Source organism: Pyrgilauda ruficollis, unplaced genomic scaffold (genome assembly GCF_017590135.1).
Source record: "Pyrgilauda ruficollis isolate IOZ18807 unplaced genomic scaffold, ASM1759013v1 scaffold27, whole genome shotgun sequence".
Classification (NCBI taxonomy): domain Eukaryota; kingdom Metazoa; phylum Chordata; class Aves; order Passeriformes; family Passeridae; genus Pyrgilauda; species Pyrgilauda ruficollis.
Genome location: NW_024524044.1, coordinates 1,971,030 through 1,990,328, shown reverse-complemented (window position 1 = coordinate 1,990,328; position 19,299 = coordinate 1,971,030). Strand labels below are relative to the sequence as shown.

At 36.4% G+C, this 19,299-nt stretch overlaps 1 protein-coding gene across 1 annotated transcript in view; it reads left to right on the top strand.

Moving 5' to 3' along the window:
* The window catches only part of DOCK4 (dedicator of cytokinesis 4), a 222,738-nt gene that overhangs the window by 65,700 nt on the left and 137,739 nt on the right, over positions 1-19,299 (top strand). The window contains exons 2-4 of the mRNA XM_041471554.1: positions 14,287-14,370; positions 15,369-15,409; positions 17,735-17,790. Of these exons, the coding sequence (XP_041327488.1) occupies positions 14,287-14,370; positions 15,369-15,409; positions 17,735-17,790 (181 nt within the window). The remainder of the gene's footprint in view (positions 1-14,286; positions 14,371-15,368; positions 15,410-17,734; positions 17,791-19,299) is intronic.

Here is a 19,299-nt window from a genome sequence, read left to right as displayed (position 1 = left end):
GTGCTTTGGGTTAGCTTTTGTATTGCTTAAACCAGGGACCTTTTCTTTTTCAATAATTTTGGAACATATTAGATGTATTTTAAGAATTGCTGAAGGAGAAAAACCTACCCCAAACCAGAAAACTCAGAGCACCCTTGATCTGTCACCCAATTCCACTTCCTAGTCCTAGCCAGACAAGTTTAAATAGGGCTAACTTTGATGAAATGAGGTCAACCCTGAATATTTAATGTAAATCCCTTGACCTGATGGAGTACGTTCAAAAACTGAACAGTTTGGGCAAAGCAAGTTGGAGGGTTAAATGGTTAAGATGGTATTTTAGTCTTTGGCAGGTACTTGCCCTACATGACAATAATTCCATTGATCAGTTTAGTGTTTGTAGTGGTGACCAGTCTTCACACCTAAAGTCACATCCTTTCTGTGTCCCAGGTACTACTGTGCTGCTTTTACAAAGGCACAAATTAAAGATGTCTTTAATTTAATTCTAATTTGTCCATCATTACTTGATCACTCTATGCCAGTGTTGGTGGTTTTTTCAGTCCTTAAAATGACAAAGGGAGGGTAAGGAATTGAAATAGTAAAATATAAATGATGGAGTTGAGGTGAAAATAAACTTTAAGAAAAGGTGAAACATTGGTAGGGGTATTCCCAAATAAAAGTCAGTGTGTCTTCTCACTTCTAATACCACTGAAATGCCAAGGCTGTAAATTCCACAACATGTACTTGAGCAAGAAATTTTGGCTCACTTGACATCTCCCATCCTTTTTGGAGACTGAAAACATTAAATAATCTAATTTCCATGCATTTTAGAAAACAAGTATGAAAAGTCATAACACTTCAGTGATTTTGCTCGTATTTAATTTCCTTTCTGTGACACCTCTGTGGTTTATATGCCAGCCTTCAAGGATTAGGAAAGATTATGTTGGTCACATAATGATATCTCTTTCTGGCACAACAAGTAACCAAATCACCAATGACTGTAATTATCACAGCCATTAACATTACTGCTGGCTGGAAATAATGAATTCAGTCTGAGCCCAGCAGTGCTGGCTGACCTTTCAAGCAATCCTACTGAAGTGGAAAAGGAGTTCCTTTTAATTTGGATGGTAATTTTAGAGTTAATAAATAGCATATTTTTAATAACTGAGTTGAAATTGTCTTAGGAAGTTAAAAGCAAGTTGCAAGCCTTGATGTGCCTCTTACTTTCCTTTTCCTCCTCAAGTTTAACTGTGTACTGTGCTGCAAATCCCTTTCTGCTCTTTTTACTCCTACTTTCTTTCTGCAAGGAAAAATGACATTTGTAATGTAAGTAAAAGTAAGCCCATTGCAGGCTAGGTCTATTGTTGATTATTTACACACCTGTAATTGTTTTAATTAATGAGTGGGATTATGATGTGGAACAAATCCAACTGCTGAATCAAATCCAAGCAGTGTTTGTTCATGTATAGTGCTCCAGGGATTCAATATGTCATAGAATCACAGAATGTTAAGGATTGGAATGGACCTTAACGATCAGGACCCATAGATGAATGTCCTTGGGTCCCATGAACTTGTGCACAGTCTAGATGACTCTATCTATCTATCTATCTGTCTATCTATCTCTTGACTAGAATTCAGAGTTCTTGGCCAAAAGATTTTTTGAGAGAGGGGAAGAGAATAATGCCGAAATACTGAATCATACAGTTGTTCTAAAGTCAGCTATGACTAAGGAAAGGTACTGTTTTTAAATATGTTTGTGCTTAACCATATTCAATTTCATCATTTGGTTTCCCTCTCAGCAAATGATTTTTTTTTCAGTGCCTTTGAAAGTCTTTTCTTTAAAAAGAAGAATTCTCTGTACAGTAGACATGCCGCATAATGTTCATCTTATCAGTCCTAAGGGCTTGTTTCACTCACTTTTAAAAACAACCTCACAGTCTAATGTTTGTCTAATTTGCTGATGTTCAACACATGTTTTGCTACTGAAGCTGAAGTTGAGATCAGGAACTGCTTGGTGGAGTACAAACACTGAAAGACTCTCAAGCTGAATCAAGACAGGTCTGCATGAGTTTCATATTCTTGTTTCAGAAGGTCTTTTCAAGCATGGGAAAAAAATACGGTTTTGTCTTATGCTTACTTTAGCTTCTGGATAAATCCCATGAGGTCTATGTTATTCTATTTGGAGGCTAATAATTGTAGGAAGAACCCCAAAGTGTTTACGAAAATTAATGCTTTTAAATCAGTGTATTAATTCTGTCAGGTGTATGTGATGTGATGTGGTGTGATGGCTCTCTGTGGCCAAGTGTAGCCCTGGAGCTGCAGTTTCTTTGCTGTCCCTCCCTGGGAATGGTCCCTCCTAGGGAGCTCTGCACTTCCTTGCTGAAGGTCTTGCCTTGACTTTTCATGTTCCTTCATTCCCTGCCTTGTCCATGCCACATTCAAGTGAAGTTTAGCAGTCTCTTTTTCTTTAACTCTGTGAGTTTTGTAGCTTGATGCAGTGCAAAACAAGCATGTGGCGTCTGGCTTAATGGTGTGGACAGTGGCCAAGTGGATAGATTGCAAATCCTCTTAATTTGTGTTAGCTTATTTCAGCATTGCTCCTCACCTGCTGGCAGACACTGCATTGACACAAAAATCTTTTTACTTGTCTTTACCAATTTTAGTTAGGTACAAAAGAGAGTTTTTAAGTTTCAGGAAAGAGTCCTGTATGTTCTTTCAAGTGGAGAAGGGTTGAAAAATGCCTTAATACTTAAAGACTTGAAGTTCCTGTTCTGGTTTTCCTGGCACTGCCCAGCTGCTTGTCAAAACCGTGATTAGTTTCACTCAGGAAGTATTTTATGGTTCCAGATGATAGCGTGTGTCTCACAGTACTAATTTCTTAGAACAACATCATTGTTTTTCATGTTTTTTTGCACTTGTGGTATCTGAATGTATTCCTAGACTTCTGTGCCAAATCTAGAGGAAGGTTCGGACTGTTACACTGGCAGGGATTTTTAGTGACTCTTCCAAGATGTTAAAAACCAAAGGAACTATCTTGTCTCTTGAAATAAAAAAAAAAAAAAAAAGAAAAAAAAAAGAAAAAAAAGAAGAAAAAAAAAAGAAGTTCAGATGAATCAATCAATCATAATATAAACCTTTAAAGAAGACTGCTGGCTCATATACTTCCTTCCCCCATAGCACCAAACAGAATTGCCCCCTTGTCAGCAATCTTCATTTTCTTAATTGGTTGCATGTACTTTTCAGATACATTTTTTCATGTTCTTTTGTGTGTTTGTAAACAATTGCCAGCTGAACCTATACTCTCTTCCCCCTTAATTTTGGAATAATAGGTACTATTCTTAAGCAAGAATGAGCAGAAAATAAAGGTTCTGACTTTCCTTTGGAAGACCCTACACTTGGATTTTTGAAAGCGCACTGTGCCACAGAAACTCTGTTAAAATACATCCAGGTAGTACGTTTGGAGCTTTGAGTAAGGAAAAAAATGCATGCACTTGTTACATTTCTATTTGGTCTCACATTTTAAAATAATTGTAAGCTTTCTTTAAATATCCCTGAAGTTTTAACTTTACAGAGATTATGGATTAGTGATGAAACCCTGCAGGGCTAAATACGCTGAATTCTGCTGGCTCAGATGTTGAAATCAGGCTGAAAAGTGCAGTGGTTATTTCCAGCCATTAAACCTAATAAACCAGCTTAAAGCCAGAGTGGGATGTTTAAACTTGCATTCAGCTGTCTCTGAGGATTTTCACAGGAGGAAGTAGTTTTTCTTTACTAGTCCTGATAGCTGTGTTCCAGTGTATTTGAAATGCACCTTTCAATTACACTGGATCAAGAAAGTTCTGCCTCATTTAAGATAAAAAAGCATATGCCAGGGTACTTGTAAGTGATTTGTAATTGTCTTCCTTAGTTGCACTTAACTCCTCACCTTGTGAAATTTTCCTTTCTTTAAGGAGATTTTCTGATATTTGTAACTACAGAGAATTGCCTGATCTGTGGAACAGGCTACAGAAACTCACAATTCCAGTTTATTTTTTGTGTTAGCTAAATTGCACAATTTGCATATTGCGTAAGTTGATAAGGTTTTTGTTTCATTTCTGTAAAATACCATATAGCAATAAATTTTGAAATGCAGCAAAAAATTATATTTAATAAGTGTTCTTGGAAGTAGCAATGTGGTTAAGGCTCGTAGGTTAGAAAAGCAGAATAATTTATTTAGTTATAAAATGCCATAGAGAACATTGCATGAAGGCTAAAATCAAAGTAAACAGAAGTCTTATTGGTAAAGAGAAAGTACTTGAAATACATTTATAATTATATGATTGAATATCAGAAAAATGCTGCTTAGCAGAAGACTAAAACTCATCTGAAATACAATACCAGACAAGCTGAAGAACAATGCCATTGAAAATTGCAGGCTGTGTTGATTTTTTGTATGATTTGTGTTTGGTTTTGTGTGTGTGTTTGAATTTTCTAGTGTGTTTGGTTTTGGTTTTGTTTAATTGCCTTCCATTGATGGCAGGTCAAATACAGAATTAAACCCTGCTCTTCCAAAGGAAATACAAGACAGAGTACAATACATGGAAAGTGTTTCATCTCTATGGTCAACTGGCAGACCCTCCTTTGTTGTGGAGGAAGGGTGTCCTGTCCCTTGTATTAGTGAAGAAAATTTATGCTCTGCTTTTCTTGGCTTCCTGGAATGCTATTTATGACTTGAATGGGAGCAAACAGTGCAATTTTAAGGGGAAGCCAGTCTCATTTACCAAAGTCTTTGATAGCAAGCACATGGAGTTTTTGAGCTACTGCACTGTTGTCTACCCATGTTCCTCTTGGGTGCCTCTTATAGTTGTGAAGAGTAAGTCTTGCAGCTTGCACAGTGGTTGTCTTTTTTTCTTTTTTTTTTTTTGCAGTCCATAAGACTACAAGTCTTCTGAGCTTGAGTTTGCATGGTGCTACTTAAAGTTTATCCCAGGCTCCGAAACTGTGTTCCCTGAGTTCAGAGAAGCATGTTGTGTTATGATTCTTTTGGGGAGGAAAGAGAAGAATAGCGAAATGTGGAGTTATTAGACTTTGCACCAAACCCACTGCTCTGACATTATTATTCAGCATTCAGTTGTAAGCACATACTCTTGTATTCGAGGCCTTCTTGGAAATAATTGTCATCCTATTATTCTGGAAAAATTTAACTGTTTTCTGGAAGATAACTCCTGTGTTTATAATCATGTGAGGCTTTTCATTTTCTGCTTCAGTTTCTGCTGGCTTTGTAGGGATATGACTGTAGCCAGCAAACCCTCTGGCAGATACAAAATTACACCATAGATCTGTATTTGAAACAATGTACAACTTCGTGTCTCTTAAGTTTTTGGAGGTTTTGGTGGGCTTTAATGAAGTACAAAATGTACTGAAGAGTTGCTATGAGATCTGGCATTTGCAGTTTTGTTGGCTTTGGTAGGCCTCAGATGATGCACTTGTGGATACATCACAGAATCATTTTGGTTGGAAAAGAGCTCTAAGATTATCAAGTCCAGCCTTTGATCAATCATCCTCTTGTGAACTAGATCAGAGCAGAAAGTGCTATGTCCAGCAATCTCTTGAATACCTCTAGGTGTGGTGACTCCAGCATCTCCCTGGTCAGTCTTTTTCAATGTTTAACAACCCTTTCTGTGAAGAAATTCCTCTTGAATTGTAACCTGAACCTCCCCTGATACAGCTTGTGCCTATGTTCTCTCATCATCCCTTCTTTATCATAGCTGACACTTACAGGAAGTTAGAAAACCTCTTGCTGGTTTATTTGATTTTGCTCAGAAAATGTTTCCCCAGAGGCTATGAATGAAACATAAATACTTTTCTAAGTAAATAGTTGTAACTCTTTTCCTTGATCATGATATTAATAATTAAGGCAATCCCTTAACAAAGTTTAAAAATTATTAAAACTTTGGAAGTACTTAGTCTTAATAAAAGACATTGTTATTTTTAGCTAAAACAGGTTGTTCTTACAGATAATGTCATCTGAACATAACCTACTTTTTTCACTTACCCCTTTCTACTAGCTGGATTTTTAAGTTTTTGCTGTTTCCAAGTAATAAAAGAAAATACACATTTAATCCTTTCTGTTTAACATGGCAGTTTTAATGCATTGATACTGCATCTCTAGCCCCACAGTAAAGAATTAAAGTCAGACCAACTGGTTGAACTGGCTGCAGACTTGTTCCTTTATCATAATTTGATTAAATGCATGAAGACTACACCTGTTTGTATGGAGTCCACCTTGCCTTCTTCCATGATGTCTCTGGTGGGTTTTACATTGACATTTCTTCTCTGTAAAGGATATTCCTGACCAAGTTAATGGGAAGAGTTGTGTCATTTATTCATAAACTCTTAAGTTGTACTAGATTTTCTGGACTTGTAAAGAATGTTTTGTTTTATTTTCTTTTTATTTTTAAATTCCTTCTTCCAGAACTAATGCATATCAAGAAAATGCTCTTAGCAGAGACAAGACATAGACATAAAAATATATCAAGCAGGATTTCAAGGAATATAAAGGGCTTAACTAGATATTTGATAGAAGAAAGAAAACAATGTAATCTCATACCTGCAAGGACACGGACACTGGTGGTGCATGCTGAATTATTGCAGTTTTGGTGTTCTAGATGGACAGCTATTCTCAACAGCAAATAGGTATCATCATCCCTTGTTACTTTTAGTGCTCTGTTTTAATATATAGTCATAATACTTAAGGTACCCAAAGCAAAGAGTGAACAAAATCGTTTGCAGGTAGTGGGAGAGCTGATCAAGCTGTCATAAAAGAGATTATAATATGTCTGCCTGTAGCTGAGATGCAGGATGAAGAGAGCTCGACATGCATTCAGACATTCACACAAAACTGATTATCTGTGTTAGAATTGTCCTATGGTTTTTGGCAGGTTGTAATCAGGGATTTGAAAGTGATTACAATGCTGAATTCAAATGTTGAGCCAGGCACAGGAGGGAATACAATCTGCTGCAGCTCCATGTCCTTTGTGTATTTCAGACTTGGTATTTGCCTTATCTGTACAGGTAGTCAGTGCTATTAGCAGTAGGAATTCCAGATTTTTGTTTTACAGGCAACTGAAGACTAGTTTTCTATATCTATTCTACTTTATACAGTATTTTCAATGTTTCGACATTGATGCAAACTTTTTTGATTATTTTTTATGTGTCTCAACATATTTTCATGAATAGCTGTTCAATAAATATCTGTGTTAGGAAAATTCCATGCAAGCTCTCATCTCTTAAGAAAACTGACTGCTGCATGTGACCAGCACTTGAGATAATCAGAAGTCACACTGAGCTGTCATTATCTGAACTATGCATTTGATCCTTTTAATTGTGGTGCACACAGACAAGAAAACTCACATTCTTTTATTTCAGTACAAATTTGAAAGTGTTCATCTTCAGTAATCTGCAAGAGATTTAAGGATCACTTCTGTTGTTGGAACTAACATTTATATATTGTGTTTATTGAAGTGAGATTAAATAGATTCCCCACCCCGCTCCCTCTCTCTTTTCTGTCTCTGTCTTATTAGCTTGTTGCTGGTTTGCAGCAAGCCTCCTGGGGTGGCTGTAGGCAGCACAATGCATTATGAACAGATGCCCGAATTAACTCGTGTGTTAGAAGCACGAGCATGTAGCTGTGCTACCGTTCTGCTCCATCCAGATCAATTCATTTGTAGGCAAAGCTCGGTGCACGTGATGGCCTTTTACAGTCAGCTCTGGCCATTTGGCATTAGGAAAGCTGCATGCCTCCATGTGTTTCTACTGCTAGTAATATTCTGCCTGTTTTGAAACCTGAAAAGGTTCTTCAGCTTCTTTTGAAGAGGAAAAGGCTTCATCCTGAAGAAAGTACAGCAGAGAGGCTGACAAGAGATTTCATATTCAAACTTTCCCACAAGAACAAGGGCACAATAAATTGCACTGTGAAATGAAGACTTTTTTTTGCATGAGCATACTTAAACTGGAAAGCTCACTGTGAGTTTGTGCACACTGACATTATGATGCATATAAATTCTAGTTAGGAAAATTCATAGAAGAAAAAGACATCCATGGTTGTTAAACACAGAAATGCCATGTCTGGCTCAGGAGACTCCTGTGCCACAAAATGCTGAGTTGGATGCCTGCATTGCTTGCCAGTGGCCAGCAGCTTCAAACATGAACTTACAAACAGTGTGCTCAGGGGAGTTGTTGACAGATTTTTATTCTTTTTGAATAATGACTGTCTTGAAGATGATGTTGCACTTTCTGCAGCTGCTCACAGTGCCAGATGTCTGTTGTAATCACTATGCATAAGGCCATATCAAAGGATAGTTTTTATATTTCTGCAAAAAGACCATTGAATCCTCAAAGGTAATATATATATGTCATTACTCACCAAAAAACTAAAAATCTGCATAAAAGCAAGTTCAGTTTTCTGTCATCAAGTTAAAATACAGTATTGAATGTTTTAACCAATATAAAAACTTCATAATGTTAGAAACATCCCAATTTCATTTGTTACAGATTTTTTTTCAACTGTTGAACAGAAGCAAAACCCCTTGAAATAGTTGTTCCTGAAAGTCCCAATGTCTTTAGAGAAAGGCACTTTTAAGTCCAGAATAAAAACTTTAAAAATTGCTTTTGCTACCAAGAGGACCTGATTTCAATATAGCAGATAATATCTGGAATCAATAATAGGTTCTGGCCATCTGTTAGGAGGAAAAGAACAACAGTGTCTGCCTCATTAGTTCTTATATGCAGATCTCCAGTTATTTCAGGCATAGAAATTTTAAGAATATAACCCCAAGCAAAACTTTGAAGTAGGGAAACCACCCCTGTTGCCAGCTAATCAATTCCTTCTCTAGCAGAGCATCTTGTTCTCTGTCAAAGCCAGTCCCTCTGACACAGTGTTCCCACCCTCCAAATCAGATTATCTAGTGTGTACTTACTGCATTTCTGTGTGCTTTGTGTGCCACCTCTCTTAATTGGGGCATCATGACTTAGGGCATTGAACTAGAGTCTATTTTTTACTCAAGTATTTTGCATGTGGAATATGGCCAAGAAATAATTAATTAATTAAGTAATTTTTGGTCTTCTACCTTGTGGCAGTCATATTTTCTAGAAAAATCCCATCACACAGGATTTCTCTCCTGGGAAGCTGAGAAGCCTCAGAGGAAAAGGAAAACAATATTATCCCATTTGCTTCTCCTGTGTTTTCCTGCTTTGGAATGTGGTTGGAGATTGTTTATCAAACAGGTGATTGTTTCATTGGTTTCATGTGAATTGTTTTGACTCAATGGCCAATCAGGCTCAGGCTGTGTCGGACTCTGAAGAGAGAGTCACGAGTTTTTCATTAGTATTTTTTAGCCTTCTATAAGTATCCTTTCTGTATTCTTTAGTATGGTTTAGTGTAGTATTCTTTAATATATTTTAGTAACATAAAATAATAAATTAGTCTTCTGAGAACATGGAGGCAGATTCATCATTTCCTTCCTTCATCTGGGAACCCCACAAATACAATGCCTCACATCTTTTCCCCACTCTTCTCTTCAGCTGAAGGACTGGTTTTTATTATGTGGAACCCAAATATGATTTTGTCAAACATTTTTGAACATCGAGCAGTTGCTGTAGATATGACTTCTTTTCATCCCTTTATATGTGGCTGTGTATGTCCTTCCACACAACCCACAGCTGAATGTAATGTGTGTCTCCTTTTGTGGTGTTGACCTTAATTCTACCTTGTGATGAGGGTACCTTGAGCACCATGTCATGTCTGCACCCTTTGTGGGGAGACATTTTCATCTCGTAAATATAAAGTAAAGCCAGCCTTGAAACCAGCTTGCTCTGGGTGTCTCAAATCCTCTTCATAATGCTAACTTGCAGGTAAGGCTTGTATACACTAATTGCAAGCAGAAAAATATCTTGTTTTAGTTTTTAGAACAGCAATGCTATCAAAACTCTAAATGAGCAGAAGCTGCACCAAAACCCCTGCTTAGTTTAGGCTTTAGTTAGAACCTTGGGCTTGGACAGATCTTTTCACTCACTGGGCACTTTAATATGCAAAACTGTCCAACAGTGAGCACGTCCAACCAGAGATTTTGAATGAGAGCACAAAGATGAATTTTGTTTTGAGAAGCTGAACTTAGGACCAAACCAAAACTGAAATTGCTTTAATATTGCATGTCACTATAGTTCTCACTGTATGATTTCACCTTCTGTAATAGATTAGGTTTTTTGTATCCCGTGCTGTTGTCTGTTTTATTCTCTAAGCACCCTTTGGCAGACAGAAAATATTAATAATGCCAGCTGGCTGCAGTATTTGAACACAGCTTCTAAAATATTTCTGAGGACATATCCTGTTACAAACTTTTATTGTGGAGTTCCGTGTTTCTCCTGTGGCCGAGAGGTGATTGAAGAGGACATAAATCACTGCTCCTGTGCTTGAAAAGGACAGGTCATTTATATGACCTTCAGCTACTACAATGACAAAAAATATATCTGGATGTGGTTTTGATACATAGCTTCCTGGGGATATGCATGTGACTGTCCATCTGCAGAGACTGCAGGTATTGGTAAATGATCTGTACTCTGAGTAGATTTTTCTTCTCCTGTCCATCTTCCTTTTCAAGGTCTCTGGTACACACTTGCAATGATAGTAGAAAAAGTGATAGTCACAACAGCTATGGTTGTTAGAAGAATTAAAATGGGACATATATGATGCATATGGTTCAGTGAATGCTGTATATAAAAAAAGTCTGGTTCTATGAGCATGATAAATATGTACTGCTCCTAAGTTAGGCTAGGAACATCTTAAGCCATGGTCACTGCAGAGTGATTAATTATATACTTACTGCTACTAGAAGAAAGAATTAAGGAGCATCTGCTTTGGCAGAGCAATGTGGTAACTGGAGAAAAGGGTGAGATATTTAGGACATGAAATTTATATTATGGCTTGCTTAAGAACTGCAGGTCCTTGCTGAACCCTGGGATCTTCTCTGGTGGAACAGCAGCTATCTCCTTCCATGCCTTAATTTTTGTCCTCCTTGTAGTCTACTTGTGTATATACACCACAGATAAACTAAAAATACGTGAGTCATAGAACAGATGAATCTACAGATTTTATAGAGTTCTATAGAATCTACAGATTATATAGAGCTCTATATGATCTACAAAATCGTAGAAGGATTGGAAGGAACCTTAAAAATCATCTTGTTTCAATTCCCCTGCTGTGGGCAGAGATACTTTCACTAAACCAAGCTGCTCAGAGCTTCATTCACAACCTTGTCTTAAGTGTTCACAGGAGTCCACATCCACAAATTCTTTGGGCAACCTGTTCCAGTGCCTCATCACCCTCAATAAAGAATTTTTTTCTGTTATGAACTAAACTTACCCTCCTTCAGTTTGAAGCCATTCCCCATTGTCTTATTGCTATATGCTCTTGTAAATAGTCTGTTACTACATCAGCCAATTCCCTCAGGATTGTGGGATGTATCTCATGAAGTCATTGCCATTGAAGACCGAGGAAAAAAGTTGTTGGGTACTTCTGCCCTCAGCTGTTGTTGCCAGTTGTTATAACAGTTGTTGTGATGGCCACCTTCTGTCTCAGTTCCAATTCAGTAGAAAGATTTGATTATTAAAAAGTTATCTGAGTCAACATTTGTGAGGTAAATTTATCCTGTGCTTTTGATTAAATCCTCTGCTGCTCTGCAATTCTCTTTATTTTACTTTGATTGACACTGCTAAACACCACAGGTTACCTGTTTTGAGCCTGACCTTACACCACAAGAATGCAGGGAGTGTTTTTCAAGTGTATCAGGTCAATGTGCTTAGAGGTAAAGATGATGCCCTCATTTCTTTCTTTCTTTTTCTGGTACTCTGCAGGCCATCTTTCTAGAAGATATTTCAGGGTATAATTTTGTTCTTCTGTACATGCTCTAAAATGATTTCTAGCTATTTTATACACTGTGTCAGATTTCAATCTCGTTTTGTCCTGAAAGCTTTTTTTTAAACTTAAAAAGAGAGAAGAGAAAAAGAAAAAGATCTTTATCATCTGTAGTATCTAAGTAATAAAAACTGAATGTCACAGAAAAGTCAAATCATAACAATGTAACAGGATATATTGGCTCATAAGGAGAAAATTGCTGCCCTTTTTTATTTCATGGAGTTTAAAAATAAGACTCTCATAACTATATTAACAGATGAGGGTTTGGTTTGTTTTGCATACTTCTTCAGTTAATTCCTTAATTTTATTTCAGTTGCTGTACATGCTATTTTGGCAGGCTTCATATTTAAATTTTGAATCTTTCAAACTAGAAAGGTGACCAGAGTGACTTCTGTCATTCCAGTGCCATGGCAGAATTTAGAGGTACATTGCATTGATATTCAGGGAGTTTGCTTCTTATTTTTACTTCTTCATACTTAATAAACTGTTTCAATTTTCAGATCTTTGTGAAATAATTAATTGAAAAACTCTTGGGTTTTTTTTTTCAACTGTTAGACAAACTTTGTCACTGTACTAATGATTTAAAAATGGTGCACTTGATCATGGTGTGGAACCAAAGTATCTTTTGATTTCATGCTGCATATCTCACAGTATTCAGTTCAGTGTAAAAAACTTGAAGACTGGGAGTAGCACCAAGGCAAACAGAAGTTGATTCAATACACATTCTTGAGGAGGATCAATACTATAAATACTGGTCTCATGTTACATCAAACTTCTAGGGACTGTCCAGTGATATAATCTCACAGGATTTTTTTAAGGGATAAAGACTGTGGGTTAAGGACAGTGATGATTTTCTCATGAGTGAAATGATGAGGGAATGCAATGAGTTTTGAAGTCTTCAAATTTTGAAGAAGGATTTGGCAAAAAAGTACTTTTGGTGCATTTTTAAATGTACCGTCCTATAACATAAGTCATATCCTGTAGGTTTACTCTTAAAATCTGGAACTTTCTTCCGAAGATTCACAGATGAATTTTCAGTTTCTGTGGTTCTGACAGCTAACCTCTCCTCCTGCCTTTGATGAACAATGTGGCAGGCACAGATGGTGGATGACAGGTTAAGTTGTGTTTGAGTGTAGTGTCTGCTTGTGGCAGGGTAGACCTCCAACAGCAGGCAAGAGCATATATATGTCCTTGCATAGATGCATATCCTTTTGGCTTTTATATGTGAAGTTTCCTTGTCATGCCTCTCACTTAGAGTGGTTTCTTTTTTTGCTATGAGATTTGTGGTTTCCTGTCTAGATGGGTAGATATTTGACAGCAGTAAGACTGCTGTTAGGCTGTAAAGTCTTTTTGTGCATCGTGCCCTGGTGGATGGGCTGTTTTCCTCTTCCACTTCAAAATTCAGCTCTGAGAGAAGATTACAGTACAGAGAATCAAAAGCACTCTTGCTTGGTCTCATGGCCTGAATTAGGCAATATTTTAATTCAGCATTTCAAGTAGAGAAAGAACAGAATTGAACAGCTGGATTGCTATCTAGCAAGTTAATGGATTTTCAGCATTTTTAGGAGTGAGCTCTATGAGTGGCTTCTGGGTATTCGGTTTTGATTCAGAGTGAAAAAAATTGCTGTCTATTGTTTTAGAATTAACAATATAAGACTTAATATTTGGCCATTGTAAGTATTTGGGAACATCACTGCTCTGGTGGATGTTTTGTTTCTGAAGCATGTTTTATCTCCAGCTCCATTTCTGTAGCTCTTGTCCCAGCCTGAGGTCATGACCTCCCTTCAATGGCTTTGGTGAAGCTGCAGGGGAAGCTTAGTGTGCACTTGACGTATTGGAGTGAACAACATGCTTTAGTGATCTCCACCCCCTAACCATTTCCTCACATTTGGGATTATATGGAGTGCTGGGTCTATAGCATCCATTAAGCAAATGTGAAATAAGGTTTTCTTTTCATGGTGTGTGAGTGGTATGGATGGCAACGAAAATATTGGCACATATTGGCACTTTCAGCTCGCAGAATTCTGAGGTCTGATGCGTGTTAGTGTAAGCATTTGGAATAAAACACTTTCTGTCCTTCGGGGTGCTTATACTAGCTAACAGTGTTCTCTAGTACAAGCTTTCCATTCATCTATCATAAGGCTGTGTTTAGGTTTATTTTTGAGTCCTGTGTTTTGAATTTTATGCTCATAAAAGTGGCTTAATGATTCTTTCTTTTGACTTTTTTCACAGCTTATTAAATTTGAGTAAGCCTGTTTGTTCTAACATGTAACTTCTCATGGTAACATACTATTTTGTTAACAATAGGAATAATTTATATTTTAATGTTGTGAATAATTGAAACATGTTATGTTTTTCAGTAATTGCTGGTTTTCGAGGGACAGTCCCACATGGCCTATCACTGGAGATTGGAGACACCGTTCAAATATTAGAGAAATGCGATGGTGAGTTCACAGGTGATTCCAGTGATAATTAAGTTTTGTGTATTGGTGGTTTGAATCCCATTAATATTCAGTTATTTTCTTAAAGTAACACATATTTGAAGTCAATAATATAATACATTTTGGCCTCTTAATTTTTTTCCCACAGTTCCAGTGAGCTCTAATCTCTATAATAATTAATTTGCATTACATTAATTTTTATTTATTCTCTCTGTTTAATAAACATTTACAGAGGATAAAAGTTATAACAGAAAAGAAGTTTCTCATGATTCTTCTGCTTTCTTAGTATTTCTGAGGGAAACCTGGCTGCCATCAAGACATTTTCAAACTAATTCAAAATCACAACTTAAAATCTTAAAGCAGTGTAAGCATTCTCCTCTGTTTTGTGTTAGAGAACGCAAATATAATTTTAGCAAATGTCTGTTGCTAGTGTCAGAGAAAGAAAGTTGCATTTTCTTTTCATAATCTTCCTCCCTAACATCTAAAAATAAATACATTAATTTTTTAATCATTTGGCATCATATAGGGTTTATATTTTTTGTAATATTGTATCAGGATTATCTATGGTTAACCTTGTAAGAAATGTTCTTTTAGAAGGCATAGGATCTATTCTGTTCAATCAGGTATATTATGAGTTTTATATAGCATTGTGGTTGATAGATGTAGAACCTCAAGTCCAGAAGTGATTTGTAAATGTTTTGAGTTAGTAAGAAACTATTTGTGTTTTAACCGTTGTGGTGTCCAATGCAGAATTTCCCTAGGTTACATTGTTAGAAACATTTAGGGTTAAAGAGTAATTCCTGAAATTGTGTGAATGAAGTCATCCAAATATGAACTGGTTTAAATGAAATACCTTTCACTGTATGGAAAAATCTTTTAAATTAATATAGTCTGACAGCACTGTGGAATTGTCATATCTGTCCAAAAGGGAAAGATGAAATCTGTTTTACATATGTAAATGATTTGCATTCTTTAAAAAGCAAAATGTGCTTTCTTCACAGGGTGGTACAGAGGATTTGCCTTAAAAAACCCCAATCTTAAGGTAAAGGTCAATTGCAGTTTGGCATTCTTGGGCAAAAATATATATTTACTTTTTAAAAGTTAATAATCTGCTTGTAAGTGTATGATATTTACTCTTTAAAGAAGACAATAGCTTAGTGTTAAGTATATTATTGGTACTACTTTAATTAGATTTGGACATGGATTACCCTTTTGAAACGCTTCTATGTATTAGGATAATACACTTCACAAATCCAGGGCCGTGGTGAATTTTCTTTCATTTCCAAATTTTACATTTTCCACTCGGAGGAAGCTGAGTTGAAGGGAAAAGACTACTGAGAATAAAAATTGCAAAAACTGTCGGAAAAGTTGGTTAAACTGTGTCTGTTTTTCTTGAAGCTATGAATTAATTTAGAGCAGCCAGTGGAGACAGCTAGTTTATAGGAGCCACATGCAGAGTATCAATTGAATAAAACATATGTGTTGCCATGTAAAATATATGGTTCATTTTGGTTTTCTTTGATGTGTAGTCTTTGGTTTCCATAGTAGCATAGTATTCTAAACCAGACTTCACTGATTTATTTCTTCTGCATTCAGACATGAAAAGTTACTGAAATTTATATTTCAGTGTCTGTTCGTGTTGTATGTTTAAGCTTTACTTGTCTTATTTGTCTTTCTATTTTCTTAACCTCTCCTGTTGTCTTGCCTCTGGGATTGTGCAGATTTTGTTTTTCATGTGAAAGAAAGACCTTAAATTATCTGTTCATCCTTTAACCTGCATTATAAGCTTTGCTCTTCTTTTTTCTGTCCTCATTTCCAAAATTCTTCAGCTGCAAAAAAGGCACATACACAATAATTTTAAAAAGTTTCTAGGGGCTCATATCAAGTCACTGGCCTTTTGTGCCAAGGCCTGTGGTCTCTAATCACATAAATTTCCTTTCTTTATATGGAAGGTCGATTCAAACAATAAATTTAGCGACAGAGTCTAATTTGATGTTTGCTACTTTGACCTCATTGATGTATATTACAGTTTGATTTATAAGACATGAGCAGTAGTGGTTTGTTATTGCATCTTCTGTGCCTTTTGTTGCAATTCTCACCACATGCTTGCTGTCAGTCTTGCTTTGTGGTCTGTCAAATGTGTGGTGGAAGTTATGAATAGGTTTTCTAAACATGACTTGATGTGTGAAGAGATGAGATATATATTCTCTGTTTTCCTAGTGAGAATGCAAACAGCTTTCTGATTTGGATTTTTGAAGGGAGTCTCTCCAAAAGTAAAATCATAAGAGCACCTTGTACCTCCTCCTTGTTATTGGTATTGCTCTGTCAAGACTCTTCCCTTGTTATTCTGCCAGCTTTGACAGTGGAAGAAGTAATCTGTGGCAGCTGGTGTGCAGTAAGGGTGCATCTGCATCCCTGACACATTGCTGCACCTGCAGGGCTGGATGTCCTGCTGTCCTTGGAAATGCTCCCCTGAACTGCTCTGCATTACAGAGGAGTAGGAGCATTTAAAAGGGTACTTGCCTCTACAGGGTAGATTTGGTTTTGTTGAAGGTCTAATGGTTGCGTGGAAAGAAAATGGGACACCATCATCACAAAGGAAAGCTGTATGCAGCTGTGCTTATTATGAAGAGACCATATATGTATTTTCTCTCACTGCATGAGCTGTAGTGTATTTTCTTCCCAGCCAGAGGCTTGGAGCTGACTTGCTTCCTTTTCCTCGTTCTGATTTGTGCAGACCAGTGTGCTGTAGGAGCAATGGGACTGTTGCAGCAATGCTGAGTGCTCATTTTGAGGGGGAGCCCTCAAAGAGCTGGGAAAGGGCTGCTCCTGGCAGACACAGGCTCTGTGACAGGCATCTACCACAACTTTCCTGTGCACTGCAGGCAGAGTAGCCACCAAATTAGACTCCATTCTGATTTCCTTTGTTTACTTGACTTTATTTTTATTGAATATTGTTAACTTCATTTATTCTGCTTAATTTTAAAAATCCCTGTCTGAAAATTCTTATTTTAAAGATGTAGTTGATAAGAGAGTATCCCCCACAGCTGGTCTGTTTCTTATCAAGGTGGAAGCAATGAATAAAACCATTTGCCATAAGGGAGTTCTTAAACAATCTTCTGCGTGTTCTACATGAGTTTATCTTCTAACATTTTGAAGTGTTGAAGATTTTAAACTCTACTGAATATGGCATTTTAGTTTCTGTTACAGCCACACTGAGTATTTATTGCATTCTTTCCTTGTGTGTGTTTTTTGTTAATTATTTGGAGGACTTTGAATTCAGCATGCATTTGCATATTGAATTATACTAAATGGAATGCCAAACTCATGTAAGGGGCATTTTATTGAAACTTTTTTTATTTTTCAGGGCATATTTCCATCTAACTACATTCACTTGAAGAATGCATGTGTTAAGAACAAAGGGTATGTGTGAAATGTTCTGATTTCAAGTATTTAAACATGGTCAGTTATTTGTGCCAAAAATCTTTTGCTTATAAAGTAAATAATTTAGTCATGTTATGATATCTTCAGCTTACTTCTAGAGGACTTGAAATGGTTGTCTTTAGCTAACCTGATACTCCTGCATGGTCATAAAATTGGAATGCTGTATCCAGAAAAGACACTGAATGCAATTGGGACTATCATTCTGTATTGCGTAGAGAAAAGGGGGTAACAGTTATGTTAAGTTTGGCTTGAAAATGGCATTGCCTTAATTTAAAGAAATTATTCTGTACATAAGCTGTCTTTTAACCTGCTGTTTAAGATTAGCTGTCTTCTTTGAGGGCAGTAGCTCTACCAGTTGCCATTTTACAAAAAAACAAAAAAAAAAACAAAAAAACAAAACAAAAAAAAAACCCAAAAAAACAACAACAAAAAAAAAACAACAACCAAAAAAAATGTATCAGTTTAATGGCAAAAAAATTTGCTAAACTTGTAAATGAATAGAGAAACGTTTTCCTTTTTTTCAGGTGATGGAGAGCTAATATTTATTTTTGACAACAGCTGATGTTTTTTCACATTTAGAAGAGTTGATAAAAACCAGAGTCATTGGTTAATGTTAGGTTTTAGATTTTGTTTTGGAATTCCAGTTGTCTGACTTAAAAAAAACACTGACTTTTTTTTCTTATGTTTAGAACTTGATACCTTGATGGTATCACTTTTAAAAATTTAAAACTTAATAAAATTGTCAGTGATCTTAACAGTTTTTTTCACAGTTTTACTTAATTTGTAATTGTTCATATTGTATCCTTTATTTGGACTTATTAGTAGAGAACTGATACAAAACAGTTTGTTTAGGTAAGGACATTTCTCATAATAGATAGATACCTGAACACAATGTGACCTTTGTTTTGGGAGCATAAATGAGTGTGTTGGAGATCCATTATTCATTATGGGCAGATATAATGATGAAGACTGTAACAGCACTATAACAAGTTTCATTGTCACAGGTGAAAATGTCCCCACGTTAAACTCCCTGTTGTCCTCTATGAAGTTGCAGGCACATGTGGTTTGTCATGCCTTAGGATCCTTTTTTCCTTTTAAAGTTGTAGCTAAAACTGAAAGTTCAGTGAAACAAAATTTAAATTAAAATAAAGTTTAAAGGCAGAATAATTTTTGTTAGTGGATACCATGACAGTATTTGCATGGATTTCAATCTTTGTTGCATCTATTTCCTTTGTTAGTTAGTTTCCCATTCAGGCCATGTTCTCTGCTGCACATCATGGCCAAGAGCTGTCACATTGTTATGTTAATTTAGTAAGAGAGACAAGATATCACGAAAAAAGTAATCCAGGCATGAAAAGCTGAAGTGTCAAGATCCTTTTGGAAACGATGGGATTTATTCTGCTGTGAAAGTCGGTTTTTATGTGCTTATCTCATAGTAAAAAAAATCTCACCTTGACTTCTCTAGGGCCAAGACTTTGCATGGGGATT